Raw genomic sequence first — 23,127 nt, 5'->3', positions numbered from 1 at the left:
ACGTGTTTCATCTGAGGTTCTAATCACATCTGTGACCTTTGCGCCATGTGTCTTAAAGAAATAAAAAGCCAGAAGGTTCTAGAAGACTTTATTGCACAGCAAGAGGTAAGTGACATTAGCCCAACTCTTTATGGAGAGTGGCACCGTCCACCATGGCAGCCACCACCAGATGTGGGCCTTGAGCTCCCCCAACGGGCTGCCTCCAAACTGAGATGCTCCAGGCCTGCAAAATTCATACTGAGTTTTAAAGACTTAATATGAAAAAAAAAAAAAAGTAAAATCTCTCATTCAGGGGCGCCTGGGTGCCTCAGATGGTTAAGCGTCTGCCTTCGGCTCAGGTCATGATCCCAGGGTCCTGGGATTGAGTCCCGCATCGGGCTCCCTGCTCGGCGGGGAGCCTGCTTCTCCCTCTCCCTCTCCCCCTGCTTGTGTTCCTGCTCTCGCTATCTCTCTGTTAAATAAATAAATAAAATCTTAAAAAAAAAAAAAAAAGAAGAAGATACCCAGAGGGGGCGCCTGGGTGGCTCAGATGGTTAAGTGTCTGCCTTCGGCTCAGGTCATGATCCTGAAGTCCCGGGATCGAGTCCCGCATGGGGCTCCCTGCTCCTTGGGAGCCTGCTTCTCCCTCTGCCTTTCTCTCTCGCTCTGTCTCTCATGAATTTAAAAAAAAAAAAAATCTCTCATTCATAATTTAAAAATACTAACTACATGTTAAAATAATACTTTTGATATATTGGGTTAAAAAAATAGATTATTAGAGTAGGCTGGATAATATCCCAAAGATACCAGTTCCTAATTCCTGGAAGCTCTAAGTCTTAACCTTATAGGGAAAACAGAACTGTCTTTGCCAGTGTGATGCAGTTACAGCTCTTGAGATGGAGAGATTATCCTGGATTATCCAGGTAAACCCTAAATGCGATCGCACATATCTTTATAAGTGAGAGGCCAAGGGAGATTTACACAGACACCTGGAGAAGAAGAGGAAGCAGGTGGAGGTAGAGACTGGAGCAATGTGGCCCCAAGCCAAAGAATGCTGGCATCACCAAGAGCTGGAGGGGGCAAGGAACAGAGTCTCCCCTTGACGCTGTGGCTCCCCGCACAACTCTGCCAGCACCTTGGTTTTGGACTTGTGGCCCCCCGAACTGTGAAAGACTGCATTTCTGTTCTTTTAAGTCATTGAGTTTCTGGTAACTTGACGATCTTTTTTTTAAAGATTTTATTTTTTTTTTTAGTTTTTTTTCTTTTTAAAGATTTTATTTATTTATTCGTCAGAGAGAGAGAGAAGAGCACAAGCAGGGGGAGCGGCAGGCAGAGGGAGAAGCAGATTCCCCGCTGAGCAAGGATCCCGATGCGGGACTCGATCCCAGGACCTTGGGATCATGACCTGAGCAGAAGGCAGATGCTTAACCGACTGAGCCACCCAGGCATCCCAAAAGATTTTATTTTTTTATTTATTTGAGAGAGAGAGCACATGTGGGGAGGAGGGTCAGAGGGAGAAGCAGACTACCCGCTGAGCAGGGAGCCCGATGTGGGGCTCGATCCCAGGACCCTGAGATCATGACCTGAGCCAAAGGCAAACACTTAACCGACTGAGCCACCCAGGCGCCCCCGTAGATTTATTTCCAAATCGGCAGTATCAGCTTAATAAATCTTCAGTCTTCAGCTGGGTTGTATTAAGTAAGCACTCTCTGGAGATCCAACCAGGAGCTACACATGTTCTGTGGACACAGAAAAACACCTCTAAAAACACGAGAAGGCATGTGTGAGAGTCCTCAGGCTGCTATCACAAGTGACCACAGACTGGGTAACTTAAAACAACAGAACTGCACCGCCTCATGGTCCTGGAGGCCAGAAGTCTACAATCAGGGTGCTGGCTGGGTTGGGTCCTTCCAGAGGCCCCAAGGAAGATCCAAGTGGCTCTCTTCTGGTGGCTGCCGGGAAGCCTTGGCATTCCCCAGCGTGTGGCCACATTGCCCCAATCTCTGCCTTCCTCGTCACATGGCCTTTTCCTCTGTATGTCTGAGTCTCCCTCCCCTTCCTTTCAGAGACACGGGTCATGGCATTCAGAGTCCACTTTCAGCGATGGTCTCATCTCAAAGTCCTCCACTTAAGTATCTCTGCAAAGACCCTGTCCTGTGATGCTTAATTTCATGTGTCAACCTGACAGGCCATAGGGCACCCAGATGAAACATTATTTCTGGGTGTGTCCAGATGAGATAGCATTTGAATCAGCAGACCCGAAGACCAAGAAGATTGCCTTCCCCAGGGTGGGTGGGCATGAGCCGATCTGCCCAGAGTGAATGGAACGAAGAGCAGACTGCCTCACTGTGGAGCTGGGACATCTCTTCCATTTTCTCCCGCCCTTGGACTGGGATTCACACCATCAACTCCCCTGGTTCTCAGGACTTTGGACTCAGACTAAATTACATCACTGGCCTTCCTACATTTCCAGTTTGCAGATGGGAGAACGTGTGTGGGACTTCTCAGCCTCTATAATTGCATGAGTGATGATATATGTTTTGTTTTTCTGGAGAACCCTGGCTAGTTCAGACCCTATTTCCAAGTGAGGCCACATTCACAGATACCCATGGGTTAGGACCTGGACATATCTTTTTGGGGGACACTGTTCAGTACACTATAAGCCTGTTACCTGGGTCTGTGGTAGAGGCCAGACTGCAGAGGGTGTGGGCCTTGCAACTATGTGGTCATGGGTTCGATCCCTCCACTCGTGACCTCTTTACTATGGTTGCTTCTCTCCCACAAGCCTCAGGAATCTGCTCTGACAACTGGAGGTAAGGGACTTACCCTGCAATATTGGCGTGAGACCACTTACTAGCAATGTGACTGGGTGAGTTACTCAACTACTCCTTATCTCAGTTTTCTCATCTGTGAGGTTGGAAGAATCATAGTACCTATCTCAACTGGATGTTGAAGATTGTTATCATTTCCCAGGGACATGGTGAACATTATACAAGTGTTGTTTTCTTTCTTTCTTTCTTTCTTTCTTTCTTTCTTTCTTTCTTTCTTTCTTCCTTCCTTCCTTCCTTCCTTCCTTCCTTCCTTTCTTTCTTTCTTTCTTTCTTTCTTTCTTCTTTCTTTCTTCCTTTCTTCCTTCCTTCTTTCTATTTTTTTTTTTAAGATTTTATTTATTTATTTAAGAGAGACAGGAAGAGCCCAAGAGGGGGTAGGGGCAGAGGCAAAGGGAGAAGCCCAGGACCCTGGGATCATGACCTGAGCCGAAGGCAGATGCTTAGCTGAGTGAGCTACCCAGGAGCCCCTCTTTCTTTCTTTTTTAGGTCATCTCAACCCGCAGCGTGGGGCTCGAACTCAAGATCCCGAGATCAAGAGTCGCATGCTCCACCGACTAAGCCAGCCTGGTGCCCCTATACAAGTGTTGTTTAAAAAGTGGGGGGGGCACCTGGGTGGCTCAGTCGTTAAGCGTCTGCCTTCGGCTCAGGTCATGATCCCAGGGTCCTGGGATCGAGCCCCGCGTTGGGCTCCCGGCTTGGTGGGAAGCCTGCTTCTCCCTCTCCCTCTGCCTGCCGCTCCCCCTGCTTGTGCTCTCTCTCTCACTCCCTCTCTCTCTCTCTGTCTGTGTCAAATAAATAAAATCTTAAAAAAAAAAAAATAGTACTGCATGACGCCTGGCTCAGGGGAAGCTGCTGTTGTTGTTCACGTTGTTGTTTATGAGGAAATGTTGTCATCTATTATATTAGAGAGAGGTGATGAAAAGTTCTATCAAGCTCTGATGTTATCCTTACTCTGGCTTTGAATCAGACATGCCTCCCTCACTCAGCTCATGTTGAGTGACCCTGAGCTCAGACTCAGGGCCAGCTCGTGAAGTCACACAGGGTCCCATGTGCTCCGTTTAAGGCTCCACCGTCAGCAGCTTGAAACTCTCGATAACTTTTGAAGAAGGGGCTTTGCATCTTCATTTTGCGTGGGGCCCCACAAATGATGTAGCCAGACCTGCTTGGCATTACAGCCCGTCCTGTTGCTTATGGCAATGAGGGGTCTCCAGCAAGGGGTGGTGTTCCCCCTCCGATCTGCACTTGGTCCATGGCACATGGGGTTACGGCCCCTTCTAGAGGGACCTTTACAAACTCGGTCATGGGGGCTGGGAAAACATGGGATCTGAGGATGAGCCGATTGGGGCGGCATTTGTTTTGCCTGGAAGAGGAGATTTAGGGTCCACCTGGTGATGTCTTCCAATTTTAAGGGCTGTGGGGAGGGGAAGGGAGCACACGTGTCCCCTGTGGCCCCAAGAGACAGATCCGGCTCCACACAAGGAAGGAGTTCTGCACAAGAGTTGTGCAAGAAGGAAACACTGGCTTGACTTCAAACCTTAGCTCTGTCTGGGGGTGAAGAGCCCAGGCTCTGGCTGCAGACAGCTTCACCTCTGCCCAGATCTGTGGCCTTAGGTGCAGTCATTCATAGCCCCAAGCCCATTTCTCCATTACAGGTGACCACGCTAAGGATAAAACAAGGCAGGTTAATACCTGAAGCACATAACTGTGCCTACCTCCGTGATAGCTGCCTGCTGTGTCCTTGTTGTTTTTGTTGTTTAGTAGTAGTAGTAGTAGTATTGGAAAGTAGTGAGTCCCCCAGATGGGCAGGGTTCAAGTTGAGATGGGCCACCATGGAATTACAGAGATGACCTGGGCATCAGAGCTAATGAAGGAAGCACACACTTTGCCCCCTTAACCCCTTCGGCATCTGGCACATTTGGATGATTCGTTGAAAAACCCGCAGTCATAAAATACTGTCTCTGTGAGGCGCCTGGGTGGCTCAGTCGTTGGGAGTCTGCCTTCGGCTCAGGTCATGATCCCGGGGTCCTGGGATCGAGCCCGGCATCAGGCTCCCTGCTCGACGGGAGGCCTGCTTCTCCCTCTCCCACTCCCCCTGCTTGTGTTCCCTCTCTTGCTGTGTCTCTCTCTGTCAAATAAATAAATAAAATCTTAAAAAAAAAAATACTGTCTTTGTGACAAAGGCCCGATGGAAAGAGAGTGGCGCTTCTTGTGAAACTGAGGAACTTTGGGGGTCCGGGAGGCTGCTCAAGAGCAGGGAGGGTTCCCATCCTTCCTGCATGGGAAAGCCCCAACCAGCTGTCCCCTGAGCCATCCTTGCTGGCTGAACCGTGATCCTAGGAATGCAAAGCTCCCCTCCAGGGCCTCCCAGGAAATGGGTTCCTGATGTGTCTGAGAGCCGGACGCCGGAAATGCCCATGGGAAAGCAGCATCCGGGTGTGCATGGGTGGGGGGAGAGGCTGGCTGCACTGGCAGCCTGGGCCTGGGCGGCTCTTGGCTCTCCCTGACCCCGAGCCTCTGCCTAGAGCCACCCTGGGAGGACTGCAGCTTCTCTGGAAATGTCTTGGCAGGGATTTGTGCTGAGACAAACATTTCTCCTCTCCCTCGTCCCCCATGCGCCTCTCCTGTCAGCTGCATGCTGTCCCCAAATAGCATCCAGGAAATGCTCCTGCCTGACCACAGCTCTGCGCATCAGGAATGGGATCTGAGGCCCCGGGTCCGGCAGCAGCAGCTGGGCTCCATCAGGGGCTGCACTGGACCAGGGCATGGAAGGGCCGCAAGGGTGTTTCTCTCTGCTGAGACAGGACAAGGGGATGGCCCAGGAATTCACAGCATTTCGGGCACACATTCAGGTGGCCCATCTTTCAACAAATATTTAGTAAGCGTGACTCCGTGCAGACACCCCACCGGGGACTCGCTGTACACAGAGCCATGAGGAAACCAGCAGCCCAGCTTTGCTTTTCTCTTTTTCTTTTCCACGTAAAAGTAAGCAGTTAAAATGTCTGAGTTCAGTGTCACTACGTCCATTTACATCGTTGCGCAACCATCAGCATCATCTCTAGAACTTTGTCATCTTCCCGAAAGAAAGCCCCTGCCCCATGTGCCTTAAATCGTCACTCGCCTTCCCCCTCGGCCTACAATCTGGCAACCACTGATCTGCTTCCTGCCTCTATGGATTTGCCCGTTCCAGACATTTCTTATAAATAGAATCATATGATATGCGGCCTTCTGTGTCTGGCTTCTTAGCATGACGTCTCCCGGGTTCATCCATGTTGTAGCGTGTGTTAGTACATCGGTCCTTCTGAAGGCCGAACAATGTTCTCCTGGGTGGCTCCCAGTCTTTCCTCACCACTGGGCTGTACAGCTGAGCAAGCTTGCTAGTCCTCACTCCCGAGAGGGAAGAGCTCCCTGGGAGTTCCCTGCCTCGGGGAGGCATACTGAGAGCAGAAGAACCTTACGTTACCCATTAAAGATTGCGGCTTCTTCTTCTTCTTCTTTTTTTTTTTTTTTTAAGATTTTATTTATTTATTTGTGAGAGAGAATGAGAGACAGAGAGCACGAGAGGGAGGAGGGTCAGAGGGAGAAGCAGACTCTCCGCTGAGCAGGGAGTCCGATGCGGGACTCGATCCCGGGACTCCAGGATCATGACCTGAGCCGAAGGCAGTCGCTTAACCGACTGAGCCACCCAGGCGCCCAAGATTGCGGCTTCTTGAGTGCTTACAACATACAGCCCTGCAGCTAGAACAGCACTGCCTCTGGATCAAAGCACTGCCTCTGGGACCCGGGGCAAGTACATCCACCCACCTGGGCCTCAGGTCTCATATCTTTACAATGGGTCTAAGAGTCTTGTCTCCTTCAGGAGGATTAAACACGCTGACATCTGTGATTAGGCCAGCGGTTGGGTATGAGAACATTGCCCTACGATCCTGGGGCCAAATCATCCCGTCCGACTGTTGTCCTTAGGCGGGATGACACCAGCCCTGAAGGCCATCTTGGCCATCACAGGAATGGGCTTAGGGGCCAGGCTGGACTTGAGAGCCCCAGGAAGCAGCCTGGCACGTAGCCCCAAATCAGCCCGATTCACCGATGGGCAGCTTCTAGTGTTCACCATTTATCCTTGTCAATAAGCATCAGTGGCTGTGTTTCTGCACTCTCGGATGAGTGTTTTTGCGCTGCCAATGTGTAACCTAACTAAATTTAAAATCACATCGTCTTTCCAGTCCTAACTGACTGGGCACCAGAAGCGGGTTAAGTTGTTCTGGTCCCAGCCTGCCCGGCAGCCAGTCCCACTCAGAGACACATAGGCCTCTTCCCTGGCTCTGGTGCCTGACAGGGGAGGCAGCCAGGCTCCCCCCACACATTCCAGGAAGTAGGCGGGCAGGAGTCAGGACCCAGAACCACACTCGGGAGCTTTTTACTTATCTTGGTCTAGATTCTTTTGGTTATAAAGAAAGAAATCCTAACCAAAGGAGCTTAATTCAATTCAATAAATTACAGTTGGGTCTATATGTCAGGCATGGGACCAATGTGTGTGCCTTATCGGCAAACAAAACCGAGACCCCTGCCCTAGGAAGCCAGGTGTTAGACAGTAAAGATAATAAATAAATTATATGGTGTGTCATTGAGTGAAATGAGCTATGGAAGGAAAAGAGAAAGCAGAGGCAGGGAAGTGGTATCAGAAGGGCCGCGGGTGGGGACAGGCTGTGGAACGGATGAAGGTGGTCGAGGGGGCTGGAGGGGCCGACATCTGAGCAAAGACTTGAAGGTGAGTGTTAGCGCAGCAAATGCCTGGGGGGAAGGGAATTCCAGGCAGAGGCACCAGCCAGAGTGAAGGCCCAGAGAAAGGACAGTGTGGCTAGGCTGACTGAGTGAGTGGAGAAGGAATCCAGAGAACCAGATGGAGACCAGATGGGATGGGGCCACAGGCCATTGTCCAAACTTTGGCTTTTACTCTGAGCGAGATGGGAGCCACTGCAGTTTGGAGCCAAGGACAAGCATGATTTGACTGATGTTTTGTTTAAGCAAAGAAGGAAACTCCTAAACTCTCAGGCCCCGGGTGAGTCAGAAGTTGGGACCTTGCTGCCTCCAGAACACAGGCTCCCCCCGCCTCCCGCGCAGGGAATGGGAAGAGCTGTGCGCAGTCTCAGGCCACTACCGTCCCGGGGCTCAGTCCTACAGCCAACAGGGGTCTTTCGAGTGGGGTCGCAATATAAACTACCGGGGAAGGTCTCTGATTGGCTCTGCTTGGACCAATCACAGTGGCCCAATGCCAGGGACATTGTGATTGGCTTCCCTGGATCACGTGGCCACCCCACCCCCAAGAAGAGGCGTTCTCGGATTGGCCGGGCCGTCCGCAGGACGGGCAGTCGGGGTCCAGTTCCTGAAAGGGAAGTTGCCGTTTCCCAGAAGGAGGTGGGAGGGGGAGGTGAGCTGGCCGACGAAACAGCCCTTCCGTTGAGTTGCTCATCCTGGACGCCCCAGGGGGTCCGGCCTGGGTTGGGGGGGCGTGTGCCCCAGGAGTGGCCGCGGAGCCCCCCGCAGCGCGCACTGATCTGCGTTCGCACCGCACCCCTTCCGCGGACAGCAGATGGCCTTTCACAAACACCGCTGGTCCGGGGTGAGAAGTGGCCCACGCCGCCCTGATGACTGCAATGCGGGTCTGCCTTCAGAGGTCACTGGAGCCCCAGAAACTTTCTTTTATCACTGCATCTCCCCATCCCCCGCTGGAGAAAGCCCCAGCAACACTGCCTGAGGACGGGAACCAGTGGCCGAGGTGGGGCCGCTTCCTCCTCTCTCGTAAGCGCCTCTGAAGTCACAGACAATTAAACAGCCCCCAGAGCTGGGCCTCTGATCCTCAGGAAATGCCGAGGAGGGTGAGCGGGAAGAAGCCACTTGGCAGCTCACACAGAGCGGCTCGGAGTTGTACACTGTGACCAGAGAACATCACAGCGAATTTGTACGGCTATATTCACCTGCATGACCACCACCCAGGGGTGATAGGAACATTTCTTTTTTTTTTTTTTTTTTTTAAGATTTTATTTATTTGACAGAGAGAGACACAGCGAGAGAGGGAACACAAGCAGGGGGAGCGGGAGAGGGAGAAGCAGGCTTCCCGCGGAGCAGGGAGCCCGATGCGGGGCTCGATCCCACGACCCCGGGATCACGACCTGAGCCGAAGGCAGACGCTTAACGACTGAGCCACGCAGGCGCCCTGATAGAAACATTTCTGACACCCGGGAGGCCTCCTCCTGGGAGACCCCGGGGCTTCTCTCCCCTTCACTGCTGCATTTCCCATGAGCCTTGGGGCCAGACCCAGGCGAGCACCCCCATCCCCACTCGGTGCTTTGCACACACCGTCTCCAGTCGGCCCACCCCCTGCAAGGCAGGGGCACTTCTCTTACAGGCAAAGAACGTCACCGGAGCTCAGAGAGAAGTATCACCACCAGCAGCAGCACCGAAGACCGCAGCAACAGCTTCCACTGGCTGCAGGAGGCTTTAGGGAAATTCTTGGCCAGAGATCAGAGAAGGGCTTGTCCTCCCTGCCAGGTCCTGGCTTAGCTGGTTCATTTCAGCAGACGATGAGGAAAAGATTTCTTTTCTTTCTTTTTTTTTTTTTAAAGATTTTATTTATTTATTAAGAGAGAGAGAATGAGACAGAGCACATGAGAGGGGGGAGGGTCAGAGGGAGAAGCAGACTCCCTGCCGAGCAGGGAGCCCGATGTGGGACTCGATCCCGGGACTCCAGGATCATGACCTGAGCCGAAGGCAGTCGCTTAACCAACTGAGCCACCCAGGCGCCCCGAGGAAAAGATTTCTACAATGAAGTCATGCACGTCACTCCGAAGGGCTTCCCCACAAAGTCCCTCTTATTTTTGGCTCCAGGTAAGGGTGGATAATAATCCACTCTTTGCCCACACTGGTTTTCCTGGCCTCTGCCGGTGAGCTTTCCATTGTGTTTCAGAAGACCAAGCAGGGCAGAGCACACTGCCTAGTCCAAGGAAGGGTGGACGCCCAGGGCCCCTTCTTGGGCTACGTCTGGTCCACAAATCTGGAGGTGGTCCAGCCACCAGACCCCAACCCCCACAACTGAACTTTTTGACAGTGTTTCCCCAACCCAAGGGCAAGACAGACAGGCGTCCTCTGTTCTCAGAAACATCAGCAAGGAGCAAGTTTGCACGATTCCTTCAAACATACGGGCAGAGATAAAACATAGTTCAGGACATCCCATACTTTCTGTGTCCTGTCCCTGATCATGACCTATCTTTTATCTTGTGGGGCTGGTGGCCCCATGTTCCAGAAACATGGGCGTAGGTTTACAAGCACATCTTTTGCCCAGATAATGGAAGGCTTGGCTCATAGCAAATGGACAAGCAATCCTCCCCCACCCCACTCCCACCCCCAACCCACCACCCCAGCAGCAAGGACAGGGGTTTCCAAGAGCCTACCTCTTGGTAACCCAAACATTATCCCCATTTTGAGGAGGAGGAAACTGAGGCTCAAAGGCTCATACAGATGAGGGCTTACTATGCGCCTGGTGCTTAATAATTAGACAAGACTTCCCTCAGTTCTCTCAACTGCTGTATGAGTGACTATCAGCTGTATGGTACAGCTGAAGAAAAGTGTTCAGAGAAGGAACCTGCTTGCCCAAGGCCACACAGCTGCCATCGCCAAGGGCTGGCTCTGGGATTCAACATCAGCTGAGTCTGGCTCCAGAGCACGTGGCCAGGGTCTCTGCCCCCTGGCCAGTCCTTCTCTTGGTCGCTGCTGCTTTGGGACTGGCCCAGACTGATAGTGCTGTCCCTCCGGACAGGCCCAAGGGTGCAGAAGACACGGAAAACTGATTTTTCCCTCCTGCCTCCGCCCCGAGGCACCTCTTAGCAAAGCAAGCAGTGCTGGTGAAACAAAAGGGACAAGATTTCATGCCTTTATGGAGATCCTGCCCCAAACTTGGGAAAGGGGGGGGGGCAGCGGGCACAGCAAGGGGAGGATCTTGAAGCAAGAGATTCAAAGAATCTGAGGGCACAAACTGTTGATGTTTTTTGTTGAAGACCCAATGGATCTTTTGGGAAGTTCTTGTAAATAATAAAACCATTTGCCTGGGAGTCTCCCAGAAAAGTACAGGCATTCTTCATTTCGTTGCACTTTGCTTTATTGCACTTTGCAGATACTGTGGGTTTTTTGGTTGTTTTTTTTTTTAACAAATTGAAGGTTTGTGGCAACCCTTTGTTGAGCAAGTCTTTCGGCCCCACTTTTCCAACAGCGTTTGCTCACTTTGGGTCTCTGTCACATTTTGGTAATTCTCATATTTCAAGCCTTTTCATTATTATATTTGTTATGCTGCTCTGTGATCAGTGAGGTTGACTCAGTGAAAGCTAGGATGATGGTTCACACTTTGTAGCAATAAAGTATTTTTTAATTAAGGTACGTACCCTCCTTTTTAGACATAAAGATCTTGCACACTTACTAGACTACAGTATAGTGTAAACATAACTTTGATGTGCACCAGGAAATGAAAAAAATTCATATGAGTCGCTTTATTGCGAAACTCGCTTTATTGCAGTGGTTGGGAACCGGACCTGCAATATCTCCGAGGTATGCCTGCCCAGAGATGCTACAGAACAAAATGGAAGGGTGTTCTCTAGTTTCCTGTGCTGGCTGTAACCAATCACCTCACATTTCATGGCTTAAAACAACACCAATTTATTATTCTTAGAGTTCTGGAGACCAGCAGTCCAAAACCAATGTCAGTGGGCAAAAAGTCAAGGTATGCCAAGGCTGGTTCCTTCTGGAAGCTTTAGGGGAGAATTTGTTTCCCGGTCCTTTCCAGCTTCTAGAGGTCACCTGCATCCTTTGGGTCATGGCCCTCCTCCCCTTCATCTTCGAAGCCAGCAATATAGCTTCTCCTCTCCTCTCCTCTCTGACCTCTGTTCCTGTCTTTCCATCTTTTCTCCCTACTGCCTCTGTGTTAGGAGGACCCTTGTGATCTGAATTCACCCAGATAATCTAGGATGATCTCTCCTAGGATCTCTCAAGATCCTAACTTAATCCCATCTGCAAAGTCCCTTTTGTCAGGTGTGGTAACATAATCCCAGGTCCTGGGGTTTGGGGAGTGGACATCTTTGGGGGGCCAGTATTCAACCTACTACAGAAAAGCAAAGTCAATGGAGGTACGGCTGTGGTTCAAAGGTCCAGGCTGAGAGTGGGGGCAGATGGCTCAGTTCTCTTGCCCACCACCTGCCCTGACCCTCTGGGAAATGGGCATAAATCAGCAGTGTCTGCCACCTGTGGAGGTCCTACCAGGCACCCAGCTTTGTCACCCCCCCCCCCAGAAGGCAGGCATTGCCATACACCCCCATTTCACAGATGAGGAAACAGATTAGAACGTGTTTAAGGATTTGCCGGGGAGGAGCGTCTGGGGCCGGAGGCTGGGCCGGGGACACCTCTCAGCCCTCTGCTTCTCCCAGCATCTGGGGGCAGAAGCTGCCTCTGCAGCTGGAAGTGGGCGGGTGCTGAGTGCAGACAGGCCTCCTGCCGGCTCTCCCCGCCTCCTCCAGCTCCCGCCCGGAGACACAGCCACACACCGGCTCTGCCTGTCTTCCCGGGAGCTCCCGCCACCCACCGAGATGCCTCCCCCCGCCCTGGCGTTGGTGAGTGGCCAGGCGCTCCCAGCTTTCCTGCTCTGTGGCACACTGCTGGTCATCAAGATGTACGTGGTGGCTGTCATCACGGGCCAAGTGAGACTTCGGAAGAAGGTATGCTGCCCAGGACCCCTGCTCCCCACATCCCCGCGTGACCCCCGCTTCCCCACCTGCGCTCTCTCTCGCTGCCCTGCTGGGAAGGTGTGGGGCTGGGAAACTTGGCCAAGGTGTTTTCAGGGCCAGAGTGTGAGGCACCGGGGGACCTGGGGGCCTCTCCCAGTCCTTCGGGAGGGCAGGGCCTGCACCTTCTTGTCCTCTGTTTTAAGAGCATTTGCTCACTTTCTGGGCCACCAGGTGGGGTTCTGGCTGTGAGTGCTATTGCGTCCGCTGGTGTCTCAGAGAAGCAGGTCGCAGAGGGTGGAGCGAGACAGCATAAAGCCTCCGTTGCACCTGGCGCCCTCCTAGCACAGGAGATCTGATATTTGGGTGTTTGGGTGGAGTGAGAACTAGCAACACAGGAGTCCGAGAAATCCTTGAGTGGAAATTCCCAACTCACTGGCAAGGGCGCTTACAAAGCCGCTGCAGCCTCCAGGGGCCGGGTCTCGGCCGGGCTTCATTGGAATTTTCTTTCCTTTTTAAAGGTTTTATCTCTTTATCTGAGAGGGGGGGGAGAAAGAGAGAGAGAGAATGAGCGGTGGGGAGGGGCAGAGGGAGTGGGAGAAGCAGACTCCCTGCTGAGCGGGGAGCCAGCCGAGGGCTCCATCCCAGGACCCCGAGATCACAACCCGAGCCCAAGTCAGCCACTCAACCAACTAAGCCACCCAGGCGCCCCTCCACTGGAATTTTCAAGGAGGAATTTCCCCCACTAATCCAAGTCCCAGAGCCAAAACAACAATACAGAGGCTGAGATTTGAGCTCGGGTGAGCCGGTGGGCGGGACGACCCATTCAGAACAGCTTCGCATTGTCGGGCCAAGCCGCCTGGCTGTCCTGTTACTCAGTAGAGGAATCATTTCCAGAAACTGTACCCCTCTGTCCCCCTTTGTCCAGTTCAGAAGCAAGGCAAGGCGAGCTCTGGCATTGCGGGGTGGGGAGGTGGACACCGGGGATCCGGGATCTTGCTGGGGAGTCAGACTCAGCCCCTGTCACAGGTGCAGGCCGGGTTGAAAGCAGAGCAGCTCCAGAGGCATGGGGACCCGACGGTCCCTGCCGTCCCCCTCTTGGTCCATCCTGGATGGGGATACAGGCGCCCAGCGGGGACCGCTGCATGCACCCATGGAGTTCCTCCGTGGAGCTGAGCGTTTAATCCCCAAATGACTCTGGGGGAGGAGGTGGGAACTCCTTGTTTTCCAGGTGAGGAGACATTCATTACCTGTGAAGGCCACATGGAGGGATTGAACCAGGGGTGGGGGGATGGTGTCTGGCTCCACGACCTGCCCTGGGGGGACAGAGTTCTCAACAGCGGGGTGGAGGCTCCCAGAGCATCCCTTTTAATGTGACTTCAGGGATAGAAAGAGATAAACCCGAGAGTGCCTTTCTCCCTGGTGGGTGGGGAGGAGCCGAGAAAGCAAGCCTCCCTCGGGCTGTCCCCAGAGGCTCCTTACTACATCTGGGAGCTTCCCTCCGGTTTCTGCTTTGGTATTCTGTCGACCAGGAAAAAAGCCCAGGAGCCATACCTTGGGAAGGGGATGGATGTGGGCCTCTGGCCCCTCCACCCACCAGCTTTGGAGGTCGGGCAAGTCCGGGAGCTCAGTTTCCTCATCTGTAAACGGGGGATAGGGTAGTACCAGGAGAATGCAGTACCCGGCACAGGACGAACGTTTCACCAGTGTTAGTTTTCGTTAACTTACTAACAGTTGAGGGCAGAAACCACACTCATTCGTGGGAGAGCATCCAGGGGCCTGCCCCCTGTCCCAGATGGAGGTAGCACTCCCGCTTCCGACCCAGGGGCTCGTCCTTCTGTGCCTGCACGGCAGCTGGCTCTAATTCTGTCTTTAGGAGTGAGCAACCCCATGGACCCCGAACTCCAAGAACAGCTCCCCACAAGATGCTAGGACTCCCTTCAAAGGGTCCCTCCTGGACCCTGTGCCGAGCCATCCGAATTGGTGATTCCACGACTGAAGGGCCCGTGGAGAGGAATTCTGGGTGTGGGGCTCTGATCCTGACCACGGCAGGCCTCCGGCCTGGGCCGCCTTCCCTTCTGGGGTGGGGCAGGGGCAGCCCCAGCAGGCATGGCCGGGGGCAGAGGTCACCAGGGCTCAGGAGTCAGACCCTTGTTGGATGAGCACGTTAAAAAGCCTGCTGCTGAGATCCAGGTTCGCTGTGGGGTTGGTGGGGCTGGCTTGCAAGAGGCACTGTGGGGCGTGGGCCTCCAGTTCTCGCCTTCACTCTTCACATAGGAAATGAGCTCCCTTTGATCCAGAATTCACAGAGGAGGGAGCTGAGGCTCAGGGAAGTTAATAAACATGCAGCTAGGGGCACCTGGGTGGTTCAGTTGTTTGAGCATCTGACTCTTGATTTTGGCTCAGGTCATGATCTCAGAGTGAGATCGAGCCCCATCTTGGGCTCCATGCTCAGTGGGGAGTCTGCTTGGGATTCTCTCTCTCCACCCCCCCCCCCGCTCTTCCCCCCCCCCATGCACACACGCACACTCGTTCGCTTTCTCTCAAATAAATCTTTAAACAAAATGTGTAGCTAGTCAGTGCAGAACTGGGGTTCTCTGCCCTTGACTAGCAAACCCTCTCATTGCTCTTAGTTCAAAGTCCAAATTCTTAGAGTGCCTTCAGGACCCTTCATCTTGGGCCTCTTCCCCTTGTTCTCTATATTCCAGCCACACTGATTTTCTGTTCTTCAAACATGCCCATCTTCTGACCCCGGGGCCTTTGCACATGCTGTTCTGTATATCTTCTATGCTATTTCTCCAACCCTCCCTTTGTCTGGTTAATGCTGTTGCATCCTTCAAACCTCAGCTTTAATGTCCCTGCCCCAAAGAAGCTTTCTCTGACCCCCAGACTTGGTCAGGTCTCCTATGACCATTCTCAAGGCCAACCTTGTCTCTTCTCTTTTTTAACCCTCACCACCTGGTCTCCCCTGGTTCATAGGCAATTCCCCGATCCAGACTGTGAACTTCCCAAGAGTGGGGGCAGGAGGGCCTTTGCCTTAGTCTGTTCTGGATGCTATAACATACCCTGGACTGGGGGGCTTACAAACGACAGATTGATTTCTCACAGTCCTGGAGTCTGGGAAGTCCCACGACCAAGGTGCCTGCAGATTCAGAGTCTGGTGAGGGCCTGCTTCTGGTTCACAGATGGCTGTCTTCTCATTCTGTCCTTGGCAAAAGGGGCAAGGGAGCTTTCTGGGGGCTCTCTTTTAATGGGCATGAATCCCATTCACGGGGGCTCCACCCCTATGACCTAATCACCCCCCCGAAGGCCCCACCTCCTAATGCCATCATCTTTCAACATACGAGTTTGCGGAGCCCACAAATGTTCAGTCCGTAGCAGCCTTGCTCGTGGCGAGGGCCAGCGCTTGGCACGCAACGGGAGCTCCAGTGGTCATTCCCGGCGGATATATTCCAGGCTTTTGCCAACCCCGAGGACGCCCTGAGACACGGAGGCCTCCAGTACTGCCGGAGTGACCAGGACGTGGATCGCTGCCTCAGGCAAGTACTGTTGGGCCTCGACCTGGCCACGGTCTCCCCCTCCAGGCCTGGCTCTGAGCAGCGGGACCTGGGGGACACCCAGAGGACCCAGGTCTTCTGCCTACCTGATCCCCTCAGCCAGTTCTCATTTACTCATTGATCCAATACATGCCCATGACTCAGGATTCCAGAGTTGGAGAAGGCTGCTCAGTGAGAAGGCCGTCTCCCCCCCGCTTCTGAGCTCCAGGCCCTACCCAGCTCTGCTATCTGGGGGCGAACGACGGAGTTCGCCCCGATCTCTCCATCTTCCCAGGGACGCGTCCTGCACTGACAGACGCGTACTTTTTCCTTTTTGCCCCAAAAAGGTCACCCTTCACACCCTGGTCCATTCACGGGGATTGCTAACCATCAGCTCACAGCGGGGTCTCGCCCACTGGCTCAGCGCTGTAGGATTTAGGCCGTTCTCAGTTATGAACAGAGCGCATCCGAACCTCTCGCATTGCCTTCGCGTGTATGTGTGAGCAAAACCGCAGGATGCATTGGAGCGGGGTAAGGAATATTGCTGAATGGTGCACAAATCTCCTTTCACCACTGGTGTGGGAGAGGTCTCGCCTGCCCCTGCCACCTCCTAGCTTCCCCTTTGGAGGGGTACACCGCCAAGGCGATGGGCGAAGACTTATGTCACGTTTTGGTTTTCCTTTGCATTTCTTTTTTTTTAATTCAGAGTGAAATCGAACATCACTTTGTGCGCACGCCTAGCATCCCCCAGTCGATCAAAAACAATTTTCCTCATTATAGAAGTCAGAACTCCTGACCATTGCAGACAGTTTGGGTCCTGTTGCAAACCCCCAGAGGGAAAAGAGAGACCTGTCCCGATTCTAATCCCAGCTGACATCTAACACTGTTTCCATCCAGCTCCTCTTTGTCAATGTTTTCCATAAAATTAGGTATGCGTCGTATACCCAATTTGGAGTTGAGAGATTTTTTTTTTTTCAGTTAACATTATTTGGTGAGCATTTTCCAGGTCAGTAAATGTTACTCAAGAAATGGGTCTTTAGAAACGGGTGTGTAAAAATCCCATTGGAGACTCAGTGTTAATTTCACGTCACCAATCTGGATGGTCCATTTTTGGCAGTTTGCTCTAGTTCACACCAGCGGGCTGGAGAGTGAGGAGGCAGCATTTCCGGGGACAGGGACGGTCGGCGGAGTTGGGAGGAAAAGTGGGAGGATGGGTAGCTGCACAGGAGGGAGACCGGAGACAAACACTCACATAGCTCTCAGTGCATTCCCGCTCACGGGCAGAGATGGGTGGGACGCGGTGGCATGAATAATAGAGATTTTTTTATCGAAAGAGAGTGTTTTTTTTTTTCCTTTTAGTTGTCTTGGCCATTGAAAATAATCACATGCTTGTGGTTTTAAAAAATTACAGAAATGTGTAAAGTAAATGTAGGAAGTAAAATTCTTTGCTGTTCCACCCTTTTTTTTTTTAATTAGAAAGAGAGACAGAAGACAAGCAGGGGGCCCTGGGGCAGAGGGAGAGGGAGAAGCAGATTCCCCGCTGAGCAGGGAGCCAGATGACCCTGGGATCATGACCTGAGCTGAAGGCAGACGTCCAGCCGACTGAGCCACCCAGGCGCCCCTGTTCCACCCTTTCTAATATAACAGTGTGTAGTAGTTCATAAGAGGTCCATCCATCCATCCACCCCACATGTAATGAGCACCTACTGTATGCAAGGCGTTGTGCTAAGTGCTGGTTGTACATTAGTGGACCAAAGCCTTACCCATGCACGAATCCATCCTGGTGACCCATATCCCACCCTCCCCCTGGTGGGCTTGACTCTCCTGGGCAGTGGAGAAGGACCCAAGTAGTTGAGGGGTGTGCCTAGCTTCTCACAGCTCTCGGGGTTCTATGTAGCAAAGCTTACTTGTGACATTGGTTACATAGCTTTCCAACCCTTGGTTTCTTTTCGGTGGCTGTAACCAAGCCAGGGAGAGAAAACAGACCCGTGGTGCCAAGAGGTTTCCACCTACCCAGTATGAGTTTTCCTTCTGATCAAAGTGACCCACTATCTATAGCAGTGATGCTCAGATGGCTGGAATTCAATTCAGCACTTCTTGAGCACCTCTTATCAAATAATGTTTTATATCCACTCAGCAAGTGTTTGTTGGTGGGGGGAACCTGCTGCATAATGGTATTCACTGGGGACTTACCATGCCAGACCTGGGGGTTCCTGGGGCTCCGCCTCCCCCTCCTCCTGACTTCACGTAACATCGTGGCACCTCGAAGGGGCAGAGCACCACACATCCGGTCACCCACTACCGGAGAACTGGCTGGAACCTGAGGGGGACAGGCCCTGGAAGCAAAAGTTAAGTTAAACATTAGACGAGAGTTTATGGCGCAGTTAGGGTCACCCTTCCGCACAAACAGGAAAGCCCTTAGGTCTTGGCTCTTGGAGGATAAGTCGGCCTTGCACATGAGCAATGCACCAGAGCTGTAACAAAAGCCCAGCCCTGGGAGAAGTCAAGAACAAGATTTCGAGGGAAACGATGAAACCCAGCCACTTTCTTCGGTGATACCTATCCGAGTCTCCTGGCAATGTGTATTTGGGCCCAATCCTGAGTCTATGTATACGAAACTGCAGGGAGGAAATATCTGAGTGGCCCTGAAGAAGGGAGACACTTGACCTACGCTTTGGCAATGTTTCTATTTGGAGTGTGCAGCCCTAATCCCACTGAACCAGTTTTGTCAGGCGATTGGTCCCCAGATTGCAGCCCTAGAAATCCCTTAGACATTGTCCAATGCATTCATTTTGCATTTTGTGGATGGGGCCCCGAGGCCCAGGAGCGAGTTAGCTGCGTGTAGAACAACAGGCTCTTGCCCGGGGACGGGATGGGGGGCGTTGAGCGGGGTGTCACCCGGGAGGCTGGCAAAGCTGAGAGGCTGAGATGCTGGTGATGACCACGAAGCAACGAGGAAGGCCCTCGGGGACAGCACTGTTCCGAGCACGTTGTAGACGCCAACTCCCTGGGCCCCCAACAACCTCCCCAGCAGGTTGAAGGCAGAGCCAGCTTGCCCAGGCCCTCTGAGCCTGGGCTCTGCAGGAATGTGATTTTACTCCACCTTATACCTGCCTTTGAGATTGAGCAACCGTGAGCCCTGCATTCATCGACACGGCCCGTGTGGGCGGCGGGGAGGGCCAGGGAAGAGGACAGACTGCAGCTATCCCTGCCAGGTGCCTCGGGGTGCCCCCGGGGCTCCCTCTTCCTACCTTCCGGTGGCGCAACATCTGGAGGGGGGAGGGGCGCCCTGGTGCTGCTGGAAGTCCCAGCAAGTCCAGTCTAGCAGCAGGGATTGGCTTAGGGTGACTTCTATGTGAAAAAGTGGTTATTATTGGAATGACACGTTTTGCCCAAGCGTCTCTTTGGTACGTGACTCCTTCCATGTCTGTGAGTGCATATCCGCGCCCGAGGGAGGGGAAGGAGTTTTCTTGCCTCACCTTTGATTTCCCCACAGCTCCCTGCCCTTGGCACCACTTGGAGCTTCGTGGGGGCACCCCGCTGTGGTTTGAGACCTACCCAAGGGAGGCGGGAGGACGGCTGGGCCAGTGCCAGGGACTGCGAGTCAGAGCCTCAGGGCTTTCTTAGCCTCCAGCCACTCTCCCCCCTCACTGGTGACCCTGGGGCCCTCTGACCCATCCCCCTGGGGCTGGAGCTAGGAGGTGGGCTCAGCCCCACTGCTTGGTTTTCTGGGGGGACTGTGCAGAGCGGGGGGGCCCCCACCTGCTGTGAACCTTGCCCATCCTACCCTCCTCCACCCTGCTCCCCCTCATCTGCTCTTTGGGGTTTGGCCAATGAATCTTTTAACAACTCTGAAAATTGACTCACTCGCCAGTGAATGCATGCTTTTAAGAAAAATGTCTGGGTGAATGGGATTTGTCTGCTAGTGAGGCTTTTCTGGAAACTTTGAGATAAAAAGTGTGACGAAAATGTTCATCCAGGTGGGTCATCTGTGGTAGGCAGACCACATTCTGGGACACACGGACTTCATTTAAAGTAGGTTTTCAAAGGGTGTCCCCCCATAGTGTATGGGGGGGGTGTTGGGATGCCAAGCCCCATTTCCATAGGGTAGAGCAGTCCCCTCCCTCTTTCGTACCTCACGAGTAAGCTAAGGGACTTGCTTGATTGGGGAGCGGGAGCAGCCCCCCAGCCCGGTGAGACCTGCCCTGTGCAGACTTGCTTTCCCCGAGGCAGGCTCCCATGGTGGAGATTTAGGAGAAAAGGAGAGCTCGTGTTCGCTCCAGGATGTGGGGACAGACGCCAACTGCTGTGTCTTGGTTTGGCCTAAGGAAGATCCAGGCCCCCTGGCTTAGCGGAAACTTCTATCCACTCAGACCTAATTCTAGGCCCCATACCCCACCTCACAGGACCCCTCTCCTGCTCCCATCCTGCCTCACTCCCTCGCATGCCACCACACTCCAGACACACGGGTCACTTAACTGTGCCTCGAACACCCTATGCTCATCCCCACTTTTGCACTTGCCAATCTCGCTCCCTGGAAAGTTCTTCCCCTGTAGGGGTGGCCTGTGGATGACCCCTTATCGTTCAGACTTTGGTGCAAATGTCTCCACCCCAGTCACAAGGCAGAGACCCCTGCGGCCCCGGGCTGCCAATGAAGGCCTCCGCCCCGCCCTGCGCAGCCCACCTGATTCCCTAAGCCCCAGGCCAGCCCTTGCCCTGGGCTCCTTGCAAGTGGGAGGGAAGAGGAAGACTGTGGCGGCGCCCCGCACACAGGAGCTGCTGGGCCCGGGCCTGGCCTCCGGGCACAGCATTGGTGAGACGCCTTCCAGCTGGAAGGGCCTGGAGAAGGGGCTTTAGTTCCAGCCAAGTCCTCATGCCTCAACATATGTGGCTTGGCCTTGGGGGAGGTCAGAGCGCCAGTGCTGGGATCTTGTTTATTCTTCGAACATGCCATCAGTCTCTGGCTCAGTCTCTAATTTACGGGCCTTGCCCTTCCCACCTCTCCCCAAGGAAGCTGCCCATTAGCGGGAGTCATGGAAAATGTGAACCAACTCTTAGCAGAAGTGGATGAGTTTTCTTTCTTGGTCATTTGTTTATGGTGGGGGTTGTACACAGCCTTCCACTCCTCTCCCCTGCCCCCCTGCCCCCCTGCCCCCCGGCACCGCCGCACATACGGTCATTTTAAACAAAACACAACAGAAAGGAAGCAGGATAGCATGGATGAAATGAAGCGCTTCACTGGTGCCCAGTGATGGGTCGGCTCCAGCGAGTGGATGTAGCTCTGTTATTATGATCCTGAAAAGGGAAGGAAGGTTTGCTGGGGTTTAGGGGCAGAATAAGACAGTTAGGCAAGGGTTTCGGGCCCACGCTCTAGCCCATGCTACTCAGGAGGCCCAAGCACCTGCATTCAGAAGGAGGGCGGCCTCAGAGAAGCCTGCCCTGGTGGTAAAGGGCAGGGGTTCGAGTCTGACCTAGGCCCCACCCCGGCTCTCAACCCCTCAGAGCCCCACTTTTCCTACCTGGTGTCCAAGGCCAGAGGGGGAGAGGGTGGGGCGGGCGGCCGGGGCCCAGTCCTGGAGAGCGCTGGGCTTGGCAAGACCCCCCAGCCGGCTGCCTGTGGCGGCGGCTGGTCCGTACGACGTGGGGCCGCCTCTCCTCAGCTGCTGACAGGCGCCGGCTTGGACCTGCTGCCTCCCCTGCCTCTGTGGTGTTTCTTTGTCCTGGCCGTGAATGGACTTGAGTCTGGCACCCTGAGGCAGTCCTCCCGTGGTGGGGGGCCTTTCAAGGTAGGGGGCCCCAGCCTCCACCACATGGTCAGTGCTGACCCCCGGCTGACCGCCCGCCCTTGTCTTCCCAGAGCCCACCGGAACGACATGGAGACCATCTACCCCTTCCTGTTCCTGGGCTTCGTTTACTCCGTCCTGGGGCCTGACCCCTTCATCGCCCGGATGCACTTCCTCGTCTTCTTCCTGGGCCGCGTGGTGCACACCGTGGCCTACCTGGGCAAGCTGCGGGCGCCCACCCGCTCCCTGGCCTACACTGTGGCCCAGCTCCCCTGCGCCTCCATGGCCCTGCAGATTGTGTGGGAAGCAGCCCTCCACCTGTGACCGGCGGCGGAATCCTCAGCCACCAGACCACTGGCCACGAGCCGCGGTGACTGTACCTGAGGGACTGGGCGTCCCTTGGAGATGGCGATAGGCCCCGGGGGCCTGGCTTCTTGGCAACCGGCTGAACATGGGGTTCTGCGCATCGTGGGCCTGTGTGTGTTTACATAAGCATGTCCACACACACGTGTGTGTGTGCCCCTTGGATTTCTGGGGGAAGTGGCTAATTGGACCATGTAGAAATGTCAAGATTGATAGAAAATCCTTCCACTCAAATACCAGAGCATTAAAAACCACATTCCTTCTTCGTCGCTAAGAGTGACAGGAGACTCAGTCCAGGTTCCTAAACTAAACAACCCTCCAGATGCAGGGCTATAATAAATGCAGATTTCTTAGACCCACCCCAGAGAGTCTGGTTCAGCTAGTTCGGGGGGGGGGGGGGGGGGGGCCCTGGGCATCTGCTTTTGTAAAAAGCTCCCCCATGTCCCATTGATGGCCAGGCCTGGGAATCCCTGCCAGTTCCCTCTAGAAGCAGGGCCCAGGATAGGTTAGGGTTGATTTTACAATTTAGTGAGGTTGGGGTGGGATTATGTTCCTTTATGTCTGGTCGACACTCCTGGGCTCAGTCCTCATTCCTTTACTGGATCGTCTTCTAAGTGCAAGTGCCAATAGGAGGGGACCCCGGGACAGTTCGCTTCTCTTCCTGAGGAGTTAGTCTCTCCTAAAGGCTGTCAAGCAAGGACAATGGGGCTTGAAGGACCAACCACTAAAAAGAACTTTCTGGCTCCTTCAGTATCTGCAAGGTTTGAAAACCACAACTGTGCATCCCAATGGGGAGTGTGTGTGTGTGTCTCCTAGACTCTTGTTCTGAGATATGTGTGGTTTTCATCATTAAATGGAGTGTCTGTCCAGCTTGGCCCAC

The 23,127-nt window shown here is 53.6% G+C and overlaps 1 protein-coding gene across 1 annotated transcript; it reads left to right on the top strand.

Annotated features, from left to right (window-relative positions):
* Window positions 1-12,280: 12,280 nt before the first annotated feature.
* PTGES (prostaglandin E synthase) lies at window positions 12,281-22,518 on the top strand. Its single transcript, XM_045882021.3, has 3 exons — window positions 12,281-12,559; window positions 16,022-16,104; window positions 21,959-22,518. Exons 1-3 carry the CDS (start codon window positions 12,431-12,433, stop codon window positions 22,206-22,208), a joined length of 462 nt encoding a protein of 153 aa, XP_045737977.1. The 5' UTR covers window positions 12,281-12,430; the 3' UTR covers window positions 22,209-22,518.
* The last annotated feature ends 609 nt before the right edge of the window (window positions 22,519-23,127 follow it).

Source organism: Mirounga angustirostris, unplaced genomic scaffold (genome assembly GCF_029215605.1).
Source record: "Mirounga angustirostris isolate CCGP_5_RB_7025 unplaced genomic scaffold, mMirAng1.0.hap1 SCAF_15, whole genome shotgun sequence".
Lineage (NCBI taxonomy): Eukaryota > Metazoa > Chordata > Mammalia > Carnivora > Phocidae > Mirounga > Mirounga angustirostris.
The sequence above is the reverse complement of the archived record's forward strand: the minus strand, read 5'-3'. Positions and strand labels throughout refer to the sequence as shown.

Bases quoted from the DNA above. Each gene is read 5' to 3' on its own strand.
- PTGES (XM_045882021.3), top strand. From the start codon at position 12,431: ATGCCTCCCCCCGCCCTGGCGTTGGTGAGTGGCCAGGCGCTCCCAGCT. The intron at 12,560-16,021 runs GTATGCTGCCCA...GATATATTCCAG, and splicing joins AAGTGAGACTTCGGAAGAAG to GCTTTTGCCAACCCCGAGGA. The intron at 16,105-21,958 runs GCAAGTACTGTT...TTGTCTTCCCAG, and splicing joins GACGTGGATCGCTGCCTCAG to AGCCCACCGGAACGACATGG.